Source organism: Filicampus tigris, chromosome 5 (assembly GCF_054856515.1).
Source record: "Filicampus tigris isolate MCC_2025a chromosome 5, RoL_Ftig_1.0, whole genome shotgun sequence".
NCBI lineage: Eukaryota > Metazoa > Chordata > Actinopteri > Syngnathiformes > Syngnathidae > Filicampus > Filicampus tigris.
Genome location: NC_141221.1, coordinates 9,024,368 through 9,042,623, shown reverse-complemented (window position 1 = coordinate 9,042,623; position 18,256 = coordinate 9,024,368). Strand labels below are relative to the sequence as shown.

Here is an 18,256-nt window from a genome sequence, read left to right as displayed (position 1 = left end):
AGTGAGTTTTAGTTTTAGTAGACTGAAGTTAAGCTCTCTTCACACTTGCACGGCTGATAAAATGCTACCTAAAACGTTGCCCTAACAGTTACTACACGTTTAATGTTGCGAAAGTTTGATCGATTTTGTTTTGTACTGTTTCCTATAGAAAAAAAAAAAAAATCTAATTGTTCCACCTCACAAGTTCCACCACTGGCAAGAATCTTGTTTTACTGAACGGCAAAGTGTTGACAACATGCGCTCTTACTGAGACTTGTGACTTGCAGTCTTGCCAGACAAAAACGAGCTCGCAGCAAATCTATGTGAAAAAATGTCAAGATGTACCCATCAAGGCTAGCAAAGCGTCCTGTGACTAAACGGCAAACAATCAAGGCGTGTTTCGCTGACCGCATCCCCGCGCCAGAAATCGACCGCAGCACCGACAAGCAGACACATGTCCTACCCCCACCCTACCAACAATGTCCCCTGCACAACTGCAACTAAACCGGACCTGGAATCAACATTTTTCCCAAACAACAAGATTGCGGTGGAGGAACACTTTGGAGTAAAGACACCCAAGTACGAACCGTCTCTAATTATGGCTGCTTTGAAGGCGACACTTGTGTGTTTTGCCTCAGAACAAACATAAAGCAAACCTAAGATGGGAATTCTGTTTTTGATATTCGGGTTATTGCGTGCAATTACGTGGCTTTTAAAAACCCGAACACTGCCAATAGTCAGGTTTTAAAAGGTTTATTGGCTGCATGTAAACATAGCCAATGCCTTCCATGACGCTAGTTTGTGTCCTAGAAAACAACAATAGTAAATCTCATAGGAGCTCATGTGAAGTGAATGAAGACCATTAACATTTATCAATGAAACAGGCATGTTTTAACTAACAATTCAATGTAAAGAAAGAAATGCGATGAGTGAAAAGGCAACAAAAATAAAGTAAAAGCACTCACCCAATCAAGATGCCAGATAGGTTTTTCCCATGCTGGACATGTTTCCATCTGTATTTTGTTTATTGGAGTATACTTATAAGATGTAGTATTGTTGCATACAGCTTTTCTGTTCAGTTACTTGTACTTGGTAAACTGCCTCATGTACAAGAAGTTTCTGTCATAATGATGATAATGAGTATTTCTATTCTATTCATATTGTACTGAGCAAAAAATGCCCGAGTTATTTCTGATTCGATGGTTTTGTTATTATCCGTTTTTTCATCCTTGCCATCACTCGCAGATTTCTGTGGTTGTCACAAAAACACAACATGAAAAAAAAGGCCACAAAAAAAAAAAAAAGCAAAATACGTGTGTTTAGTCGTTCTTTAAATGATTACTGAGCTGAAGTTTCGTGAAATGGGATGACATTACGTGTGACGGCAGATTGAACTTCAAATTAGACCACTTTTCTGCTGTACAAAGTTTCTTTCTCTTCCATATTTCCGCCCTAATTTGGCTCTTCCTTTTTAAATTCCCATTCCAATCTGTCAGGCAATTATCTCCCTCTGTGGGTCTCTTCTCTCTATCTCTATCTGATCATTCGTTGCAGCAGAGAGAGATGGAAAACAGGCAGGACACAGAGGAACAGGACTGAAGAACGCTGGTTTAGACATTTATTGGTTTCCGAGGGGTTGTGAAAAAGGTTGACTTTTATTCCAATATAATATGCAATGATTCATGTGACAAATTTATATCCGGTGGAACTTCAAGTTACAAAATTAATTGGCTCTGCGAGCCTGTTTGTAACTTGAAACGTTCATAAATCGAGGTAATATTTCCCATTGAAATGAATGGAAATGCAGTTAATCCATTCCAGCCCCCAAATTAAGTTATACTCACTTTTTTTTAACCAGTGTGTGGGGGTAAAATAGATATAATGCAATATTATAATAAGTGAAGTCACACTATTATAAAGAAATAAAACACTTAAAAAAACTATTTGTTGCTCTAACTTTACGTCAGGAGGGGAGAAAGGGGAAGAGGACTACAGCTGCTCCTTTGAAGAAGATAGACGTGGAGAAAATCTGATTCAAGTCTTTCCTATTATGTCTGTTTCTTTCCTAATTCATTGGTTGATTTTCATACTAATTCGGGGAAACTTGTCTTTTTCCGTAAAAAATAAAAATCATGATGTGGGAAGTCATATTGTTATTTAAAAGATTAATTTGCTGCAAATTTCTTTTGATCATTTTTGGAATTTTCGGATCGCTTGGCTCACGCTATCTCCAGCGAGCGCTTTCTCACTTGTCTGTCGAATAAAAATCAAAACAACACTTACGTACCCTGGTTACAAAACGCAAGAAGAACACAGGTCTTTTTGTTCATGTATGACAAGCGCTTCCAATAACTCTCTTTAGCAGTTTCCCCTTTCTTAAGGGCCATTCTGATTGTTTAGCGCTTTATTTACGTCCTTTGGAAAAGTTCAACGTGTCTGTCAACACGGGAGTGCCTTCCGCATTCATTCGCGTCTGTTCACTTCTGGCGTCTGTGATTGGATGAATGTATTGTACGTAGGTGGAACTTCCGCATCGCAATAGCATGCGGGGACGACTATTTGCTGCAATGAGTTATGCAAGTTGCCAATTATGGTTACGCAGCACGAGAAAAATGCGAGGTCATTTTTCTACGAATTGTTTGTGCTTAACTCATTCAAAATGAGGGCCCGTAAACTCGCTGTATAATCAACACATTTTTACTATTTTCAGACGCAAGTAAACTTTTCAAGATATTTTTCCAAATCTTGCCTTGTTTTTTTTTCTCTAGCACATCAGGTTTTTATACTAATAACATAACAATAATTGAATATGTAATATACAGTAGTAATAAATATGGTAATGGTAATATTTATTCATTCAGAGTTAGGTTCAACAACAGGTGGGATTTCTTTCTGAAACGTCATAGCTAAAAATGACAACGCATGGTAAAATCCGTATTGCACAAGCTTTTATAAATCAGACTAAAACAAACAAAACAAAAACAAAAAAAGCTACTCAGAAACCTGATGTGGTAAAAAAAAAAAAAAAAAAGTAAAGACATTTCTTAAATTAGCTTAAAAAAATACTTTTAGGGACACATGGTCATCTCTGATTAAAATTTGCTGTAGTGCACACGCACTACGGTGACTCCAAGAGACCACACGTCACAAGCCTACCAGCAGTTTCTTCAGCAGAAGTGCAAGAAAAATGTCATCACAAAGGACTTCTAGTAATCCCTCAAGTCATGAAGCAAGTGTATTGCATTTGTTACACATGCAGTAGTCATGATGCTGAGGAAGTACGTTGGCAAAGTTTGTCCCCTTCGAGTATCCGTAGCACAAAGACGGCAGCGAAACATGGCAGCGAAACATGGCAGCCTCTTGTAGGGGAGGTATGTAATATCATTAGAGATTTCTTCACCACGATTATATACAAATATTTACGTTGATGTGATAAGAGTTTTTTTGGGCATATTTTTTAAATGAATAGTGTTTTTGGTTTTTTTAAAATGAATGATCAGTGAAAAATCAAAACATTCTACACTTTGTCCCTTTAAGCACAGTCTGAACCTAATTCTGAACCTGACGTTGTGCTCAAATATATCAAAAATGAAATCAAATAATGATTCAATGCATGTAACATTTAAAAACAAAATTGCACCTACATACATTTTTATAAGCAAATAGTTCTTACAGAGAAACTGCAATTGTATTGAACATAAAAGTTCCAAACAACTGAACTGCTTTTAGTGATTCTTTCACAGGCTCACGTTCCACTTGTGGCACGTGTGCCACACTTTGATAATCACTCCAGCATTCAACGAACCCGACGCTCCAGAAAATACACAATTCACACTCTGGTTTGATTTTGCAGGTTTATGGGGCATACACGTACATTACATGGGTATAATAAATCCCTACAATAATGTTTTCTATGCATTATCTATCCATATTCAATACCGTTTCTCCTAATTAGGGTGGAGGGTGAGCTGCAAGAACCGTCCTAGCTGACTTCGGACGAGAGGCTGAGCACACACTGGATTGGTCACCACCAGTTAATAGCAGGGCACATAACTATATCAGGCCCTCCAACTATTAACGCAAAATCAAGAAAATCAACTTTGTTTAAACATCGCAACGACTACATTTTAAAAATGAATATTTCACGTAACGTTGGGAGTTATTTGGCCTAAAATGGCTCCGCGGGCAGCCTACTGTAAATAGCAGCGGTAGCTTAAATCGCGAATAAGAAAATCCCTACGTCACACCCGTCAGCAACTAAAAACATGGCATAGGACCGCGCAAACCAATATCCGGACCTCCTGCACGAAAGTGGGGGCAAAACTATTTTCTTCTGAATGCAGTGTATTAATAGATTATAAAAGAAAGGCATCTATCGACAAGCATTTTACGACTGTATCGTTCCAATTACACTTGAAAAGTTTTGAAAGAAACATGCACTCTCTATAAATCCTCGCAGAGGCGATGGAAGCGAGGTCTGTCGGGATCACACAACAAATTAAGGTGGTATTAAGGTATTTGATATATTGCCCACCTGTAGTTATTTCATAGTACAGGCTGATGATGTGATACTACATTTTATCAAGACACCCAGTTGGGGGAAAAAGTCTAAGAGTGCTAAAAGTTTTTCGCTTTCTTGTCAGATCTGTGAAGCTATCAACATCCCACTGTCTGTTAGTGACCACCCAGCTATGAGAAGATCCCTGAGAGAGACAGTCATCAATGGAGGAGCCATTCTGGCTTATCATCAGCTTCAAAAAAAGATATATATTTAGCTGCAGTCTACCAGAAAGAAGAAGCACCGAGGAGCCAAATTGAGAAAAAGGCTGTTGTCGTCATATTTGATTCAACTCCAGATGCTGAGAGATGTGTGCTAAATATGCTTTTTCTAAAAGGTACACATCTGTTGGTCTTTCAAACATATTTTGGAAAATTCCACTTCAAATGTGTAGAAAACATTTGCTTTGCGTAAAGAGTGTAGGTTTTGAGCCCCCCACAATTGCAACTTTTAGGAAAATTGCCCGCAAAATCAGGCATTTTAGACTGCAACAATCATAAAAAATGCCCGCAAAATCCTGGAGGGACTGCTATATAGACAAACAACTCACACTCACATTCACACCTATGCGCAATTTAGAGTATTTCAATTACCTGGCATGCTAGAAAGCCGGAGTACCTGGTGAAAATCCATCCATTTAAACCCAGAACCTCCAAACAGTGAAGAAAATGCGCTCACCATTTGTCACCATGTTGTTCTGCAACTATTTAATTTATTGGACTAAATGGAAAGGGAAAAAAAAGTCCAAGAAGGCACAATAAGGAAAACATGCAAACTCTACACGGGAAGACCGGAGCCAAGTTTCGAACTCCAAAACTCTGACACTGGTGTTTGAACTTACATTAAGAGACGTATTCAATTCTGGCACGCTATGATGCTTGATGCTAAATATGTCGGTACATAACAGACTTATCTCAATGTTTGTACATACAGAAAGATCTGCAGGTAAGATGGGCTAGCTGGGTGCCATGCTGCGTCATTGCCATGGTGACCACCATCAGACTTACGTCAATTTTTCAATGACAGCGTCACAACAATGTGGACTTTTTCCAACTTCTTTCAAAAACACACACGCGGGCCAAGTTTATGGCACGCCGAGCAACTTTCACGGGCAATACCAGAAAATTTCCGAAATCCTTTTTTAATGTCACTTCAGCATATTTTCAAGATGAAACCGACAAATAACTAGTGTTTAGAACGTGAGCGAACCCCTGGGGAGTCGTCGTTTGCGGACAGTGTGCCATGTGGCGAAAAGAGAGCAAGTCGTTGAAGCATAAGAATGTCAATACGTAGCATTAGAGTACTCACGTTCTCCGTTATCTCGGACGGGCACCCACCGCTGCACGACGACAACACAACAGTTTGGACTTTGCATAACGGAAATGTGTCGAAAAGGCATCAAAAAGTTGGTCACTAAAGTGGCGTCGGCGGGAAGAACCCAAAAAACATAAGAACGAGAGTCAACCTCAACGGGAAGAAGTGCACAAAATGGTCTCTTTGGCTTCCATTGTGACTTGACGCGACGATGTCTCCGATTTGAAAGAAGAGGAAAAAAAAAACTTTGAGGCACGAACTTGACGCGGAAAAAAAAAGTGGGGACCCTGGTTTCCGCTCGGTGGAAAAAAAAATTACATCGCCGAGTCAAGTTAGAAACATTTCACAACAGCTTTTCCGGCTTCCGCTTGAGCAAAAATAAAAGCTAGACATCTGACTTGAAGAAGATCTGCGACCCCCCCCCCCCCCCCCCCAATTATCACTTGTGTTTCCTTGGACACACAAGTTAAAAATGTACATTAATAAACACTTTATGTACATCAATCTATGTTGGCCATTCATGCAGTAGGCTATTAAGCTTTCCACGATCAGGATTTTGGAGCCGATCGCTGATCAGCAAGTTTAAAAAAAAAAAAAAAGATAACCAATCACCAATCCAATCTGAAAATGGACAGATCAATCCAATCTCTTTAATCAATTTGTTTAATTACTGTACAGTTGACCCCCGGTATTTGCGGCGGATTAGTACCAGCCCACATACGTATAGTCAAAATTCACACATAAATGACGGCCATTAAAATGCACTGGGGAAAAAATAATAACAATTAAACCCTAAATATTCTCCCCCAAATGCTAGTAAACACTCCAAAAAAAAACTTTAAATATTGTCTTTTTTATTTTTTTTATATTAATCTGACTGTATGAGAAACCTTGGATTATTAAAGGGGGGAAATCAGACCCAAAATGTTGTCACAATAATATGTTCTATGCAGCCCCACTAGTCTAAACATGGCATTCTGATTGATATTGTGTTTGTGGAATATGAGTAAAGAAGTAAAATCCACCCGTTTTTGTCCATCTAAGGGTGTGGCCATTTTGTCACTTGCTGTCAATGACATCACATTTGCTCAGAGCATAGAACATGTTATTGAAAAGAAAATTTTGGATTGACTTCCCCTTTAACATTGGCAGCAGTGAATGACATTGTGTTTGCTGTAGTGTCTTAAAGTGGGTCTGATCAATGACATTGATCACAACCAATCACTGATTTTACATCAAAAATGCAAAATATCTGCCAATTCCATTCAGTCAAGTCTGTGTAAAGTCTAGTTCGAGTCCCCTGGTCTTGTGTTTCTCAAGAAAATTCCTCTCACATGCCCAAAAAAAAAACCCTAATGACAAAAAGCACTATAGAAAATGAATGGATGAATGCATTGTGCTAAACTTGCCTTGACACTTAGACAGCATGCATTAGCCCGACTTTCGCTTTTACTTGTGAAAAGACGACTTGGTGATTCACACACATGATCTATCGACATGAGCACGACTAACTCCCACGGCATGTATCACGGGGGATCCTTTATTTGTTTGCTTCCACAGATGCAAATTCCTCCCACAAATGTGCTTTTCATCTCGTTTATTACAGACAGGGTGAATAGGCATGACCTGAGGCTGCAGGGTCTCATGACAAACCAACTGCTCGCTTCTTGCCCGGCGCAGTCAAACATACTATTGTCTGCAACTATTATGTCCCCCGTTAGGAAAAGAAAGGAATTCTAATCGAATTCGACAGGGCTAAAGAGGCTCATTTGTTGGGCATGAGCGCAGCTTCCGTTTCATTCAGTGTCTGTGTTGTACTTGAGGAAAAGACAGGACGAATGATCTTTGATTGATTTCAAAGTGTTTTTACTTGAGACATCAAGAATTTAAGGTGAGATGGAGACTAGGTGGGGTACACCCCGGACTGGTTGCCAGCCAATTGGCATAGGCATAAGGTTTCAGCTAAACGCTGACAGGGAGAACGTGTAAACTTCACACTGGAAAGCCGAAGCTGAGATTCGAACCTTGAACCTGAAACTAAGGCTAAATACACCATGCTGCCCATATTAAATATTTGTTTAAAAATGTAATTTTTGGTTGAGTTTTGATTAATGCTCATTAATAATACAACTCTACCTGAGTAAAATTGACAATGTTTTTTCCATGAAATGCAATAGTATTCATTTTATGCGTCTAAATTACTATGGTTTTCTGGAAACACGACTACTTTATTTTTGTAAACTTGCGATGATGTGATAAACATACAGAATCCACACAGGAAGGCTGGGTTTGGACCCCGAATCCAGAACCGCGAGGCCAACGCTGGTTCCCCGTGTTGTCTTGGATATACGTTTGATTGATGACTGTCCATCTGGCTTGGATAATTCAAGACAATGAGATTGAATGTGTATTTGGAAGCAACGTTTCATTGACTCACCAATTTTCAGAATAAAATGCTAAAAGACATTTTATTGATACCGATACTCTACTATTTCCTTAGTTTACGCTTTAAAAACACATTCAGTAGATACAGTATTTCTGTCTTCAGTTACACTTTTATTTTGATGCTGAAAGAAGGAAGTACTTTCCATTTGCCCGTATAGTCATACTATTAATATCTCTTAGATCTCTTTCCAGGACTACCCAGTTTACAAAGCATTGGTATTTATAGTACATACCACGAATAACACAAACATGACTAATTGCCAATCCACACACAGCTCATAGGCTCTTAACTTCATAACCTCACAAGATTAATCAAGTACATTTATGTGTCGAATGCAATGCCACCCCACCTAATAATTTTTATTTTAATTAAAAAAAAAACAAAAAACTATGAAATAATAACTTATCGAAAAGTATTTTAAGAATACAGGACTCCTCATAAAGCGTACACTTTTTTCACAACGGCCCAACTGATACACAGCGCCATCTGGAGAAGGAAACGCAACACAGCACCACATTTTATTTTCTTAACGGTCATGGTGGTAGGTCACACGGTCAACTTTATTCGTATTACCTACCTGTGTCTGTATCTTCGTGTCCGTGGACTGCCATTGCCGTTTTTTGGCACCACAATAGATGAACGTGTTCAACTCCCCGTTCTACTGGTTCTGTTTTAAGTAAAGGACCTAATTGGTTAACTAGCAAAGTTGGAGAGACTGCAGGTGAGCGCGCCAAAAGAAATTCTGAGACGTACTGTCGCATAGTAGAAGAAACTGTCGTAAAGTTAAATGTCGAAGTCTACTAGCGTTTTACTAGCGTTGTGGGATTTCATTTTATTTTCTTATGAATCATTACTCACGCATACAAGAATGGCCGTCATTCTTGTATACAAGAGTCTTATAAAAATTCTTGTATACAAGAAAAGCCGAGTCTACAAGAGTCTTATAAAAATTTTGTAGAATTGTCCAACAAATACTATAATGGAAAGGATAATATATGGCGTTCTTAATAAAACAATACATGTTATATTCCTACTGTACCTTTGTGTGTTGTATATTTTTGTTTTGTATTGTACTTTTCACGATGTTAATGTAATAAAGGAAAAATATAGTGCTACAAATTTTCAAATGGCCTGTAAAAGAATTTAATTAGTTCACAATATTGATCAGTCTTGAAAATGTATTGGGTTGCTTACAGTAGTTGATTAAATATATTTCAAGGTACCATAATCACCACAGAATGCTTGAAATTAGTTTTACATGATAAAATAGCTATAAAAATGTAGAAATGCCTTTCATAACACACTCCATTTGTCACATTTGATTATCATACATCATCGTACATACATTTTCATTTGTATAACTAAAATGACAAACAAACTACTGTTAGCAGGAATGATGGAAAATGCTAATATACGTAAATAAATCATAGATACAATTATTATGTCAGATATTTGTATATGCCATTGCCATTAAATTATGCATGGTTAATATTGATTATTCAAAACAATACCTGTATCATGTGCAATTTATGTTTTTAAAGTCCCAACATGTTATATAAAAAAAGATCCATGATGTTACTTTTGTTGGAATTTGGCACTTTTGATTATGCTACAGTCAGTTATTAATCATACAGTTAAAAAAATTGCCACATTCAAATCATAAGACATGCCACCATAGGAGTTAAGTTAACATTGTTGCAAATGTGATTTTTTTTTTTTTTTACGGAAAAAAAAAAAAACTCCCTCTTGTACCATGTGTGTAACATTCATGATAATGCTGTGCAATGACACGGACTGAAGCCACCCAGCCACTGTCGGAACATGTCACCAAAAGAAAGGAAAACAACATAGAAACAAAGTGTGGTCCTCCGATAATGCTTGACTGAAAAAATTGTTGAAAAAAAACAACACAACAGAGTTGAGGCTTCCGAAATGTGCACCGGGTCACCATGGAATGAGCCTGTTTTACGGAGCCCTAGCTTAAAAAAAAAAAAAAAACTTCCAACATGGAAGGGGAAATGTGAGGTCAGATATTCTCTGTTAAGACCTGTGAGAGAACAAGATGATTGCATGAATGCAGTTAAAGAAAACGTGAGTGGTGAGGTACACCCTGGACTGGTCGACAGTCAAGGACATGTATAAGCAAACAACCACTCTCTTACTTTCACACCTACGGACAATTTAAGAGTCTTCAATGAGCCTCAAAGGTATGTTTGGGGAATTTGGGAAGAAGCCACATGCTACAGAGAAAAGCAACCTAACAGCCTGAGCCAAGAATCAAACCCAGAACCTGAAAACTGTGAGGCGGACCAGCTATCCATTAGGCTGACAAGCTCAGGACTCAGCACGACTGTTTCTAATGATTACAGACGCATACGCAAGTCTACCCAAACAACTCACCTGCTGCCATACATCAAAATTAGAGTACATAGACCGATAAGTAGAAAGAACAATGTAGGTAATGGAAACTTTCAAATGGAAAGAAGAGTGAGTCATGGCCAAACTAAAGGCAATGATTAATAATTGTTTACGTCCATGTTTTCACTTATGTTCCTGGAGCAGCGTGTAGTTGTTTCTGAGTCGCTTGACTTTCAAGTCTGAAAAAAAAAAAAAAAAAAAAAAATGGAATAAAAACCGAATATATCCACTCAATCAGATTTCAGCGAAAAAGACAAAGTTTCAATCCAACCTAAGACGTTAGCTACTTTGTTGTCCATCTCCCGTTGACAACTGTCATTAAGCAAAGGTGAAGAAAAAAAAAAAAAAATCAATATTTCTGTGATTTTCGTTTGTATTACCCCGGATTGTACACCAAGACAGATTGTTTTTTCCTGTACCCGACAGGATGCACAATCACAAATTATATCCTCGCTAAGAGGCAAAACAAAGCAGGAATGATGTATTCGCCATTGATACTGTAGTGGTTCACATAGCTGACTGAATCTGATTGTTCACTAACCAATAACAATGACACTGAAGCCGTTTCCGCACAGAGATGCTGCAAAAAAATTAAAAAATAACAATAAAATAAAAAAACTTCATTGGACCGTGCAAAAGAGGGGAGAATGAGGCGTTAAATTTCGCACCCTGATCGCAGTATTGCAAACTTCACTTACAGGCAGTGTTGAGACACAAGAGCAACACAACCAAGTCAGGAAAATGGTCTTTTCCAGGCAGTGTAAAAGTGGCTACGACCTAAAAAACGCAGAAAATTGCCCCGTCGCCTCCCCCATTTGTGCTGTTAATACAGAACAGTGTCACAAAAAAAGGCGGGAAAATGACTTTACAAGTTGGTGCAAAACTGGCTACTAGTGTCAAAGGTGGACAATTGCTGGGTCGACTTTCTACCACTGTTCCGTAGCGGTGCCGTTTGTCAAACAGCGACATTTGAAAAGGCGGAAAATACCTACCGCAAAGGTGGGAAAATGATAAGATTGAAAAGGCAGACAAATGCCTACTTTTACACAGCCGTTGTGAAACTAGCCACCACCTCCTACAGGGTGAAACATTTTGAGGTTGACTTTCAAAAGCTCATTTTGTTTCTGTTCCCTCGGGGTCAACTCCATCGCTCCATTTTGTGTCAGGATAGTGACAAAACGGGGCGAAAGCTAGCTTTTACAAACAGTATCAAAAGTGGCTTGTGATGAGAATTTCAAACATTCCAGGGTGTAGTCTGCTTTTATCCGTAAGTCCTTGGAGATGCTCTCCAGTTTCCGCCTGCACCCTGGAAAATGGAAGAAGGGAATGAATGATTTTTTGGAAAACTTGACCCGTCCGTCTCCATGGTTTCACTGACTCTGCAGCCACTGGGCCCTCAGTTCCTCCACCTCCAATCCGTACCAGTCGTGGAGCTTAGAGAAGCATCCGGTGCCGGGAGAAAAGGGGCTCTCCAGTGATGCTCCTCTTCTTCTGGGCGGCACCGGAGGAGCCATGACCTGGTTGGCTCTGGCCCCGTCGGCCCCGCCCTCCCAGGCCACACAAGATGACGATCCGTCGGATGAACCGTTAACCAAGCCGGGGTGCGGTTTGCTCCAGGCGACGCCGTTCTCCTTGGGACCTCCGGGCAAGAGCTGAACCTCATCCTGGTGGTTCTTTTGTCCAGAGCTGGACGACGACGTCGACAAGGACGACGAGGACGACGAGGACGATCTGGATTTGGACGCTCGCTTGGATGACCTGGGCCTGCCCTGTGGGCCTCCGCCGGCCGCCTCCTGGATCTCCTCCAGCTGCCTCTCCAGCTCCTTGACCACCAGCCTCATGTAGTCGAAGCTGGCCCGCGACAACGCTTTGACCCACGACTCCATGGCGGCCTGACTGTCGGCCGCCATTTTGTACACGCGAGCCCGGGCGCAGTTGAACTTGACGGCGAAGGCGAACTCCTCGGCCGACTCGCAGAGCTCCACCGTGCAGCCCTCCAGGATGATGACGCCGATGGGCTCGCGGCTGTCGCGCTCCTCAAAGTAGAAGAGCATGTTGCCTTTGAGGACGAACCAGCGGCGGTGGTACGCCGTGTTGCGCTCACCCTTCTTGAACAGGAAGCCCGTCTTGTCGGGCGGCGAGTCGCAGGTGGCGTAGTGGGCCACGCTGCGTTCGTTCAGTTTCATCGTCACTCGTCTTTCTCGGACTCGCCGGATGATTAATTCACCTGCGGGAGACCCGTGAAAAGGCAAACATTTAGTGCAAGGGGGGGGGGGGGGGTCAATCTCATTCCCCGCTGGTGACGTTATATTTAAGGTTTCTCTTAAAAGGCCGCTAGTTCTGTGAAAATCATACAAATCCATAATCTATGGCTGCAGTTATCGAATACTTCTAGAGTTGTGTGTTCTACCAATTGCCCAATCAATTAATCGAAAAAAAAAAAAAAAAACGGTAGCTACATCTCAGATGCTGCTATTATTTTTGGCCGCTTGGGGTCGCTATCCTTGTGTTCTACTGTAGTATTTTGTTGATTGTGTCTGGCTTTAAAACTTATGGCCTGGCCTTGGTGAGTGATGTGGGTGTCCAGGGGCAGGGCGGCCATCGGGAATGTCGGGAAAATATGGGAAATCTCCCCAACGGCCAGTGTATTTCTGGGCCGGTCCTGGCTATCACAGCCGCCAGAAGCGAAAGAGTAGAGTTGGCGGGTTGTGACCTTTGGACACATTCCGTCTTTTACAGACTCTTCCCTCCAACTTATTTCTACAAAGAGTGGCTGCGACTGCAATAGCATTAGTCTTTGCGGAAAAACGGTCCCTGCAAAGCTTTGAGGAAGAGACTTTTCTTTGACCTTTTTGATAACATCCATCCATCCATTATCAATATCGCTTATCCTCAGAGTTATTGAATTAATCGCAGCAGACAATTGCCCCTGCATTTAACTGGTCTTACATTTTTAATACCACATTTAATATACATACTATTGTTCACTTTACTGTTTATAAAAAAGGTGCTAAAAAAAAAAAAAAATGCTTGTAACATGTATATAAAAAAATGAAGAAAAAAAAAGGCAATTTTGGTAGAGATTTTCTGCAAAAATGAAAATGATAAATGAATTTACCCCAAAAAATACGACACACTTCATTTGCTTTATTGGGCCACAAAAAATGATGTGGCCGGTCAGCTCTGGAACCTGAGCCATGAATTTGACACATGATTTAGGGGATTAAAATCCCCTTCACAACAGGATAGACTTTGCTTTGGAGTCACATGCGGCCATAAACTGGGTCACAGCCTTAAGCAAACAACTCCAGTCACAGTGGACACATCCGCTTTTACCATGCGTTTAGATCAGGGACTCTCAAAAAGTTGCTGTGAGTCATAGCTTGGTGGTCGGAAAAATAATTTGTCGTATTGTTTATAAAAAAAAAAAAAAAAAAAAAAAAAAAAGCATACCTTCACATGTTGCAAAATTTGGACTTTTTCTGTATCCCTCTTTAAGAGATACTTGGACCCAAAAGGTTCAAAAGTTTGAGAATCCTTTTTGGGGGGTTTTCAGTTGGAATCGGTGCATTGGTCAAGGTGGAGGAGGTAATGAACAGTTCCAAATACCAGCCAGTATTAACACAAAAGCACTGGATTCTGATAAGAAGAAATAAAAGGTCAGGAAAAATATACTGCAACATCTGAAATGTATTTGGCATTATCTTGAATGGTGGCAGTTGTGTGCTGATTGAGTTAATAAAAGTTTGAATGTGATTGGTCAATTGTCAACACACATTCCCAGTCTTAAACTGTGTGCACACTGGTGCAACCACATTCTCTTATGTCCGTTCTCGAAAAGATTTTTGAAAAATAATTCAATTGAGTTGAAGAGGTTATAGTTGACATTAAAGGCAGGTTATTTGAAGACTCTAAATTGTTCATAGGTGTGAATGGTTGTTTGTCTACATAAAGTGTAAATGCTATTCTACTATTAAGGTCTTTTAAAGCATTTTTTAAGTTATTTTTTCAAAAATCTTGTTCTTACACTGTACATTCTTTTAGTAATTTTAGCTATTTTTTCCCCATTTACTTTGTTGAAAATACTTTTGAATGTTGTACTTTTAATTTATGTGAAGCACATTGAGTTACCTTGTGTATGAAACGTGCTATATATAAATACATAGCCTTGTCTTTCCTATGCGTGCCCAGCGATTGGCTGGTGACCAGCTCAGGGTGCATCCCGCCTCTTGCCCTACGTCAGCTGCGATAGGCTCCAGCACACATGCGAACCTAGTGATGACAAACGCTTTATTGGATGAATGGTTGGATAGATGGATGGACGAATGGACCAACGGATAAAACCTGGCATTTGAACAGGGGTGTGACGACTTTTTATATCCGCCCTCTGTGCATGAATGCACCTTGCCTTTACTTTTCTTTAATCGTCTTGTCACAAGGCACACACAAATAAGCATTTGCAGTAGTGCTGAAAAAGAATCTAATTGCAATTTATTTTTTTGAATAATACAATTTCAGATTTTTTTTTTCATAGTCCTCTTCCCATGTATTTTTTTAAACACAAGGAATAAATTAATCTGTATTACAATAAACAATATCAGATTTATTATACATAAATGTTTCGGTACCCCGCCTACTGCCCGAAGACAGCTGGGATAGGCTCCAGCATGCCCGCGACCCTTGTGAGGAGAAGCGGTTTGGATAAAGGATGGAAGGATAAATGTTTTGGTCTTACAGGTTAAAGCATATGCTAAAATAAAGGCAAATGAACCATGAATAAATATGAAAGACAGTTTATCTACTTCAGTTAGAGTTGTTTAATTCACAAAAAACTTTGACTTGCACTTTTAAGTGTTTGCTACGAAAATTTCACTAAATTCCACCAAACAAGTGTGGCGGAAACATAAGTCAGCAAGTCAGATAACAACAATAATGTGGAAAAAAAATCTGTGGCTTTATCACCTCGGCTTTTCATGTTTCATGAAACAACATGCAAATTGAAATGTGGACTGCACTTCTTAAGCAAGGAATTTATCTGGACACTATATAAAAAAACCAAACAAAATATACATATATATACTCTATAGAAAATAAAGCCTATGACGAAAATGAAGCAGAGGTTGGTTTTCCTCCCAAATTATAGCCTTTGCAATTTGAAAGTTGAATTCTAGTACCTTGCTTTGTCGATTTGAATTTGATTAATCGTTCAGCCCCTCTTTATAGTTACATTAAAAACGATTGATAATTTAGAGTCTTCAGTGAACCTAACGTGCATGCTTACGGAATGTGGAGGTATGCCCCAGTACCTACACGCACAAGGATGAACGTGCAAACTCGAGAGTCGAACCCAGAACTTTAACTTTAAGACAGACGTTCAAAACACTAGCACATCGTGTTGATTTTATTTATTGCATTTACTGCAAGGAAAGAAACTCATGTTTGACCTTCATCCAAACAAAATGACTTACGTGTACGCTGTCTCCTGCTTCCATTGCGGCTGCTCATTTAATTCCAAGCGTCCACATATCGCATTTCATCTCTTGGGCCATTTTCAATAACATCTGATTCCTGACAGAAAGGAGAAAAACACGATGACATTTCACGTTTGGTTGGAAAATAACATCATGTCGATGTGAGCTGTTTTCCCCCCAAATGATTCACTGGCTTTGTCAGCAGCTTTTGACGCATCAGCACTTTTCCGACTGTAAAAAAAACGGCGCAGCAAAATGAAGAAATAGAACAAAAAGATCGATTAAGTGTGTGCAAGTAGATCATTTTGTATTTGTAGCACTGTATAGTTTTCGCCACTTTGACGGGCAGCTCATTTACATTACAGCGGGTAGCGTATTAGAATTCACCTTTAAACACATGAAAGCTTAACTAGCGGCGTAAGCGTCCATATTACGACGTCCGTTTTTTCATTACTTGGAAGCACGTTACCCGTTGAGTGAAGATGTTTGTTCTGGAGCAAGTTCTCTTTGCGTTGTTCGTCCATCTAGCTGCCTTCTTTCTCCCATATTTCCCATGTCACGTGACCTACACAAGGAGCGTTAGTGTTGGCTTTAGGCGGCCAGACAGAGGGGCGGGGATTGCGAGCGGGCTTCCTTCTCATCCCCATAACAGACGGACGGTACAAAAACGAGCGCACCATTTAAAACGGTGTGGGACCGCAGTGCCGCTTTAAAAAAAAAAATTATATATTTAAAAAAAAAAAAATATATATATATATATAGATATATATATATATATAAATATATTCATTGATGTATATATTTATATATATATATATATATATATATATATATATATATATATATATATATATATATATATATATATATATATATATATATATATATATATATATATATATAAATAAATATATTCATTGATGTATATATTCATTGATACAATACAATGCTTATCATTACACCATACATTACAAAAATGTAATACAAATCATACAATAGCTGTATTCACCCCAAAAATGCAACCACACACCCACGCGCACACATCTGACAGAGTACAAATCTGAAATATCATGATTTCTTTTGTAATATATATTTTCTAATTGTAAAGAGACTTTTGGGCAATTTTACATTTGTGAATTCATATATTAGTGGATTTTGGCGGGTGGGGAGACAGCATTTTAAGAAACAGATTGCCCATACACGCGCGATCACACACGTTCCGTATATGGTTATACGCTGTCGCCCCCCGGGTACGCAACATTTGCAGCCTCCGCGTTAGAAGATTTGTCATGTTTTGCCCTGAGAGCCTTCAGTCAGCCCCCCTCCAAGCTGCATGCCAAACACCAGTAACATCCACGAATGAGAACTTGCCACTGCGTGCATTCGTTTGATGCAGCACAGATGTGGGAAGAGACTTAAATACTCAACACTAACATTCTGCCAGGAAGACGAGACCTTGTGAGGAAATACAAACAAGGTTGCCTTCAGGCGCTATCCGATTATTTGATTCTCAACTTTGGATATTCAGAATGAAGGCCAGCAGAGCGGATATGTGGAACATATATAAAAATATTAAAAACGTAGCATGTAGAAGTTCTTAAAGATGTGAAAAGCAGCTAGATGTCACTGAACTGCCTGGAGGTGTTGTGCAGTAGATGCTATTGTCCGTGACGGTCAGAAGCCTACAACGAAAGGTAATCAATCTCAACGCAATATTCAGGCTGACGAATTACAACTGTTGACATTCTCACCCGTTTCAGTCATCCAACCCCGACCTTCATCTTTTACGATGGCGCACTGCCACAATGCTGCTGACCGTGCATTTGTTCCATCTTCCGGAGAGAGCCGATGGCCTTTAGCTCCGCGCTGCAACCCCGACAGTCATCACACTAATCTCCAATTAACTGCTACGGATGCCGATGTCATTTTCATTTCCCATGAAAAAAAAAGTTGCTGTGATTCAGAGCGACACTCGGCCAGATGCTTTCATTACCGCCGTTTTTGACTCCGAGGGAGGGATGCGGTCATCACAGCTGACACCAAACAAGAGGCAATAAGAACATAGAGACA

General features: G+C 39.7%; 2 protein-coding genes across 7 annotated transcripts in view; both read right to left on the bottom strand.

The window, feature by feature from the left end:
- The window catches only part of sh2b3 (SH2B adaptor protein 3), a 50,917-nt gene extending 41,616 nt beyond the window's left edge, over window positions 1-9,301 (bottom strand). The window contains exon 1 of one of the 4 annotated variants that reach the window (XM_086032186.1): window positions 8,875-9,301. The gene's annotated coding sequence lies outside the window, so the exon portion shown is untranslated. Of the gene's footprint in view, window positions 1-2,266; window positions 2,374-5,130; window positions 5,230-5,845; window positions 6,220-8,874 lie in introns of those variants that run through there. The other 3 variants (XM_086032185.1, XM_086032188.1, XM_086032187.1) reach the window with 3 other exon arrangements.
- Window positions 9,302-9,416: 115 nt separating this feature from the next.
- On the bottom strand, window positions 9,417-16,916 carry LOC147147165 (sesquipedalian-1-like). 3 transcript variants are annotated; one of them, XM_086032192.1, is made up of 4 exons: window positions 16,574-16,916; window positions 16,184-16,283; window positions 12,138-12,942; window positions 9,417-12,021 (listed from the first exon to the last, which is right to left on the bottom strand). In XM_086032192.1, the coding sequence occupies exons 2-4, from the start codon at window positions 16,218-16,220 to the stop codon at window positions 11,925-11,927; spliced, it is 939 nt and encodes a 312-aa protein (XP_085888318.1). In that variant the 5' UTR covers window positions 16,221-16,283; window positions 16,574-16,916; the 3' UTR covers window positions 9,417-11,924. The 3 variants fall into 3 exon arrangements, with proteins under 3 accessions (XP_085888318.1, XP_085888317.1, XP_085888319.1); XM_086032191.1 differs by having other exon boundaries at window positions 16,656-16,916; XM_086032193.1 differs by having other exon boundaries at window positions 9,417-12,942; window positions 16,656-16,914.
- Between the last annotated feature and the right edge of the window lie 1,340 nt (window positions 16,917-18,256).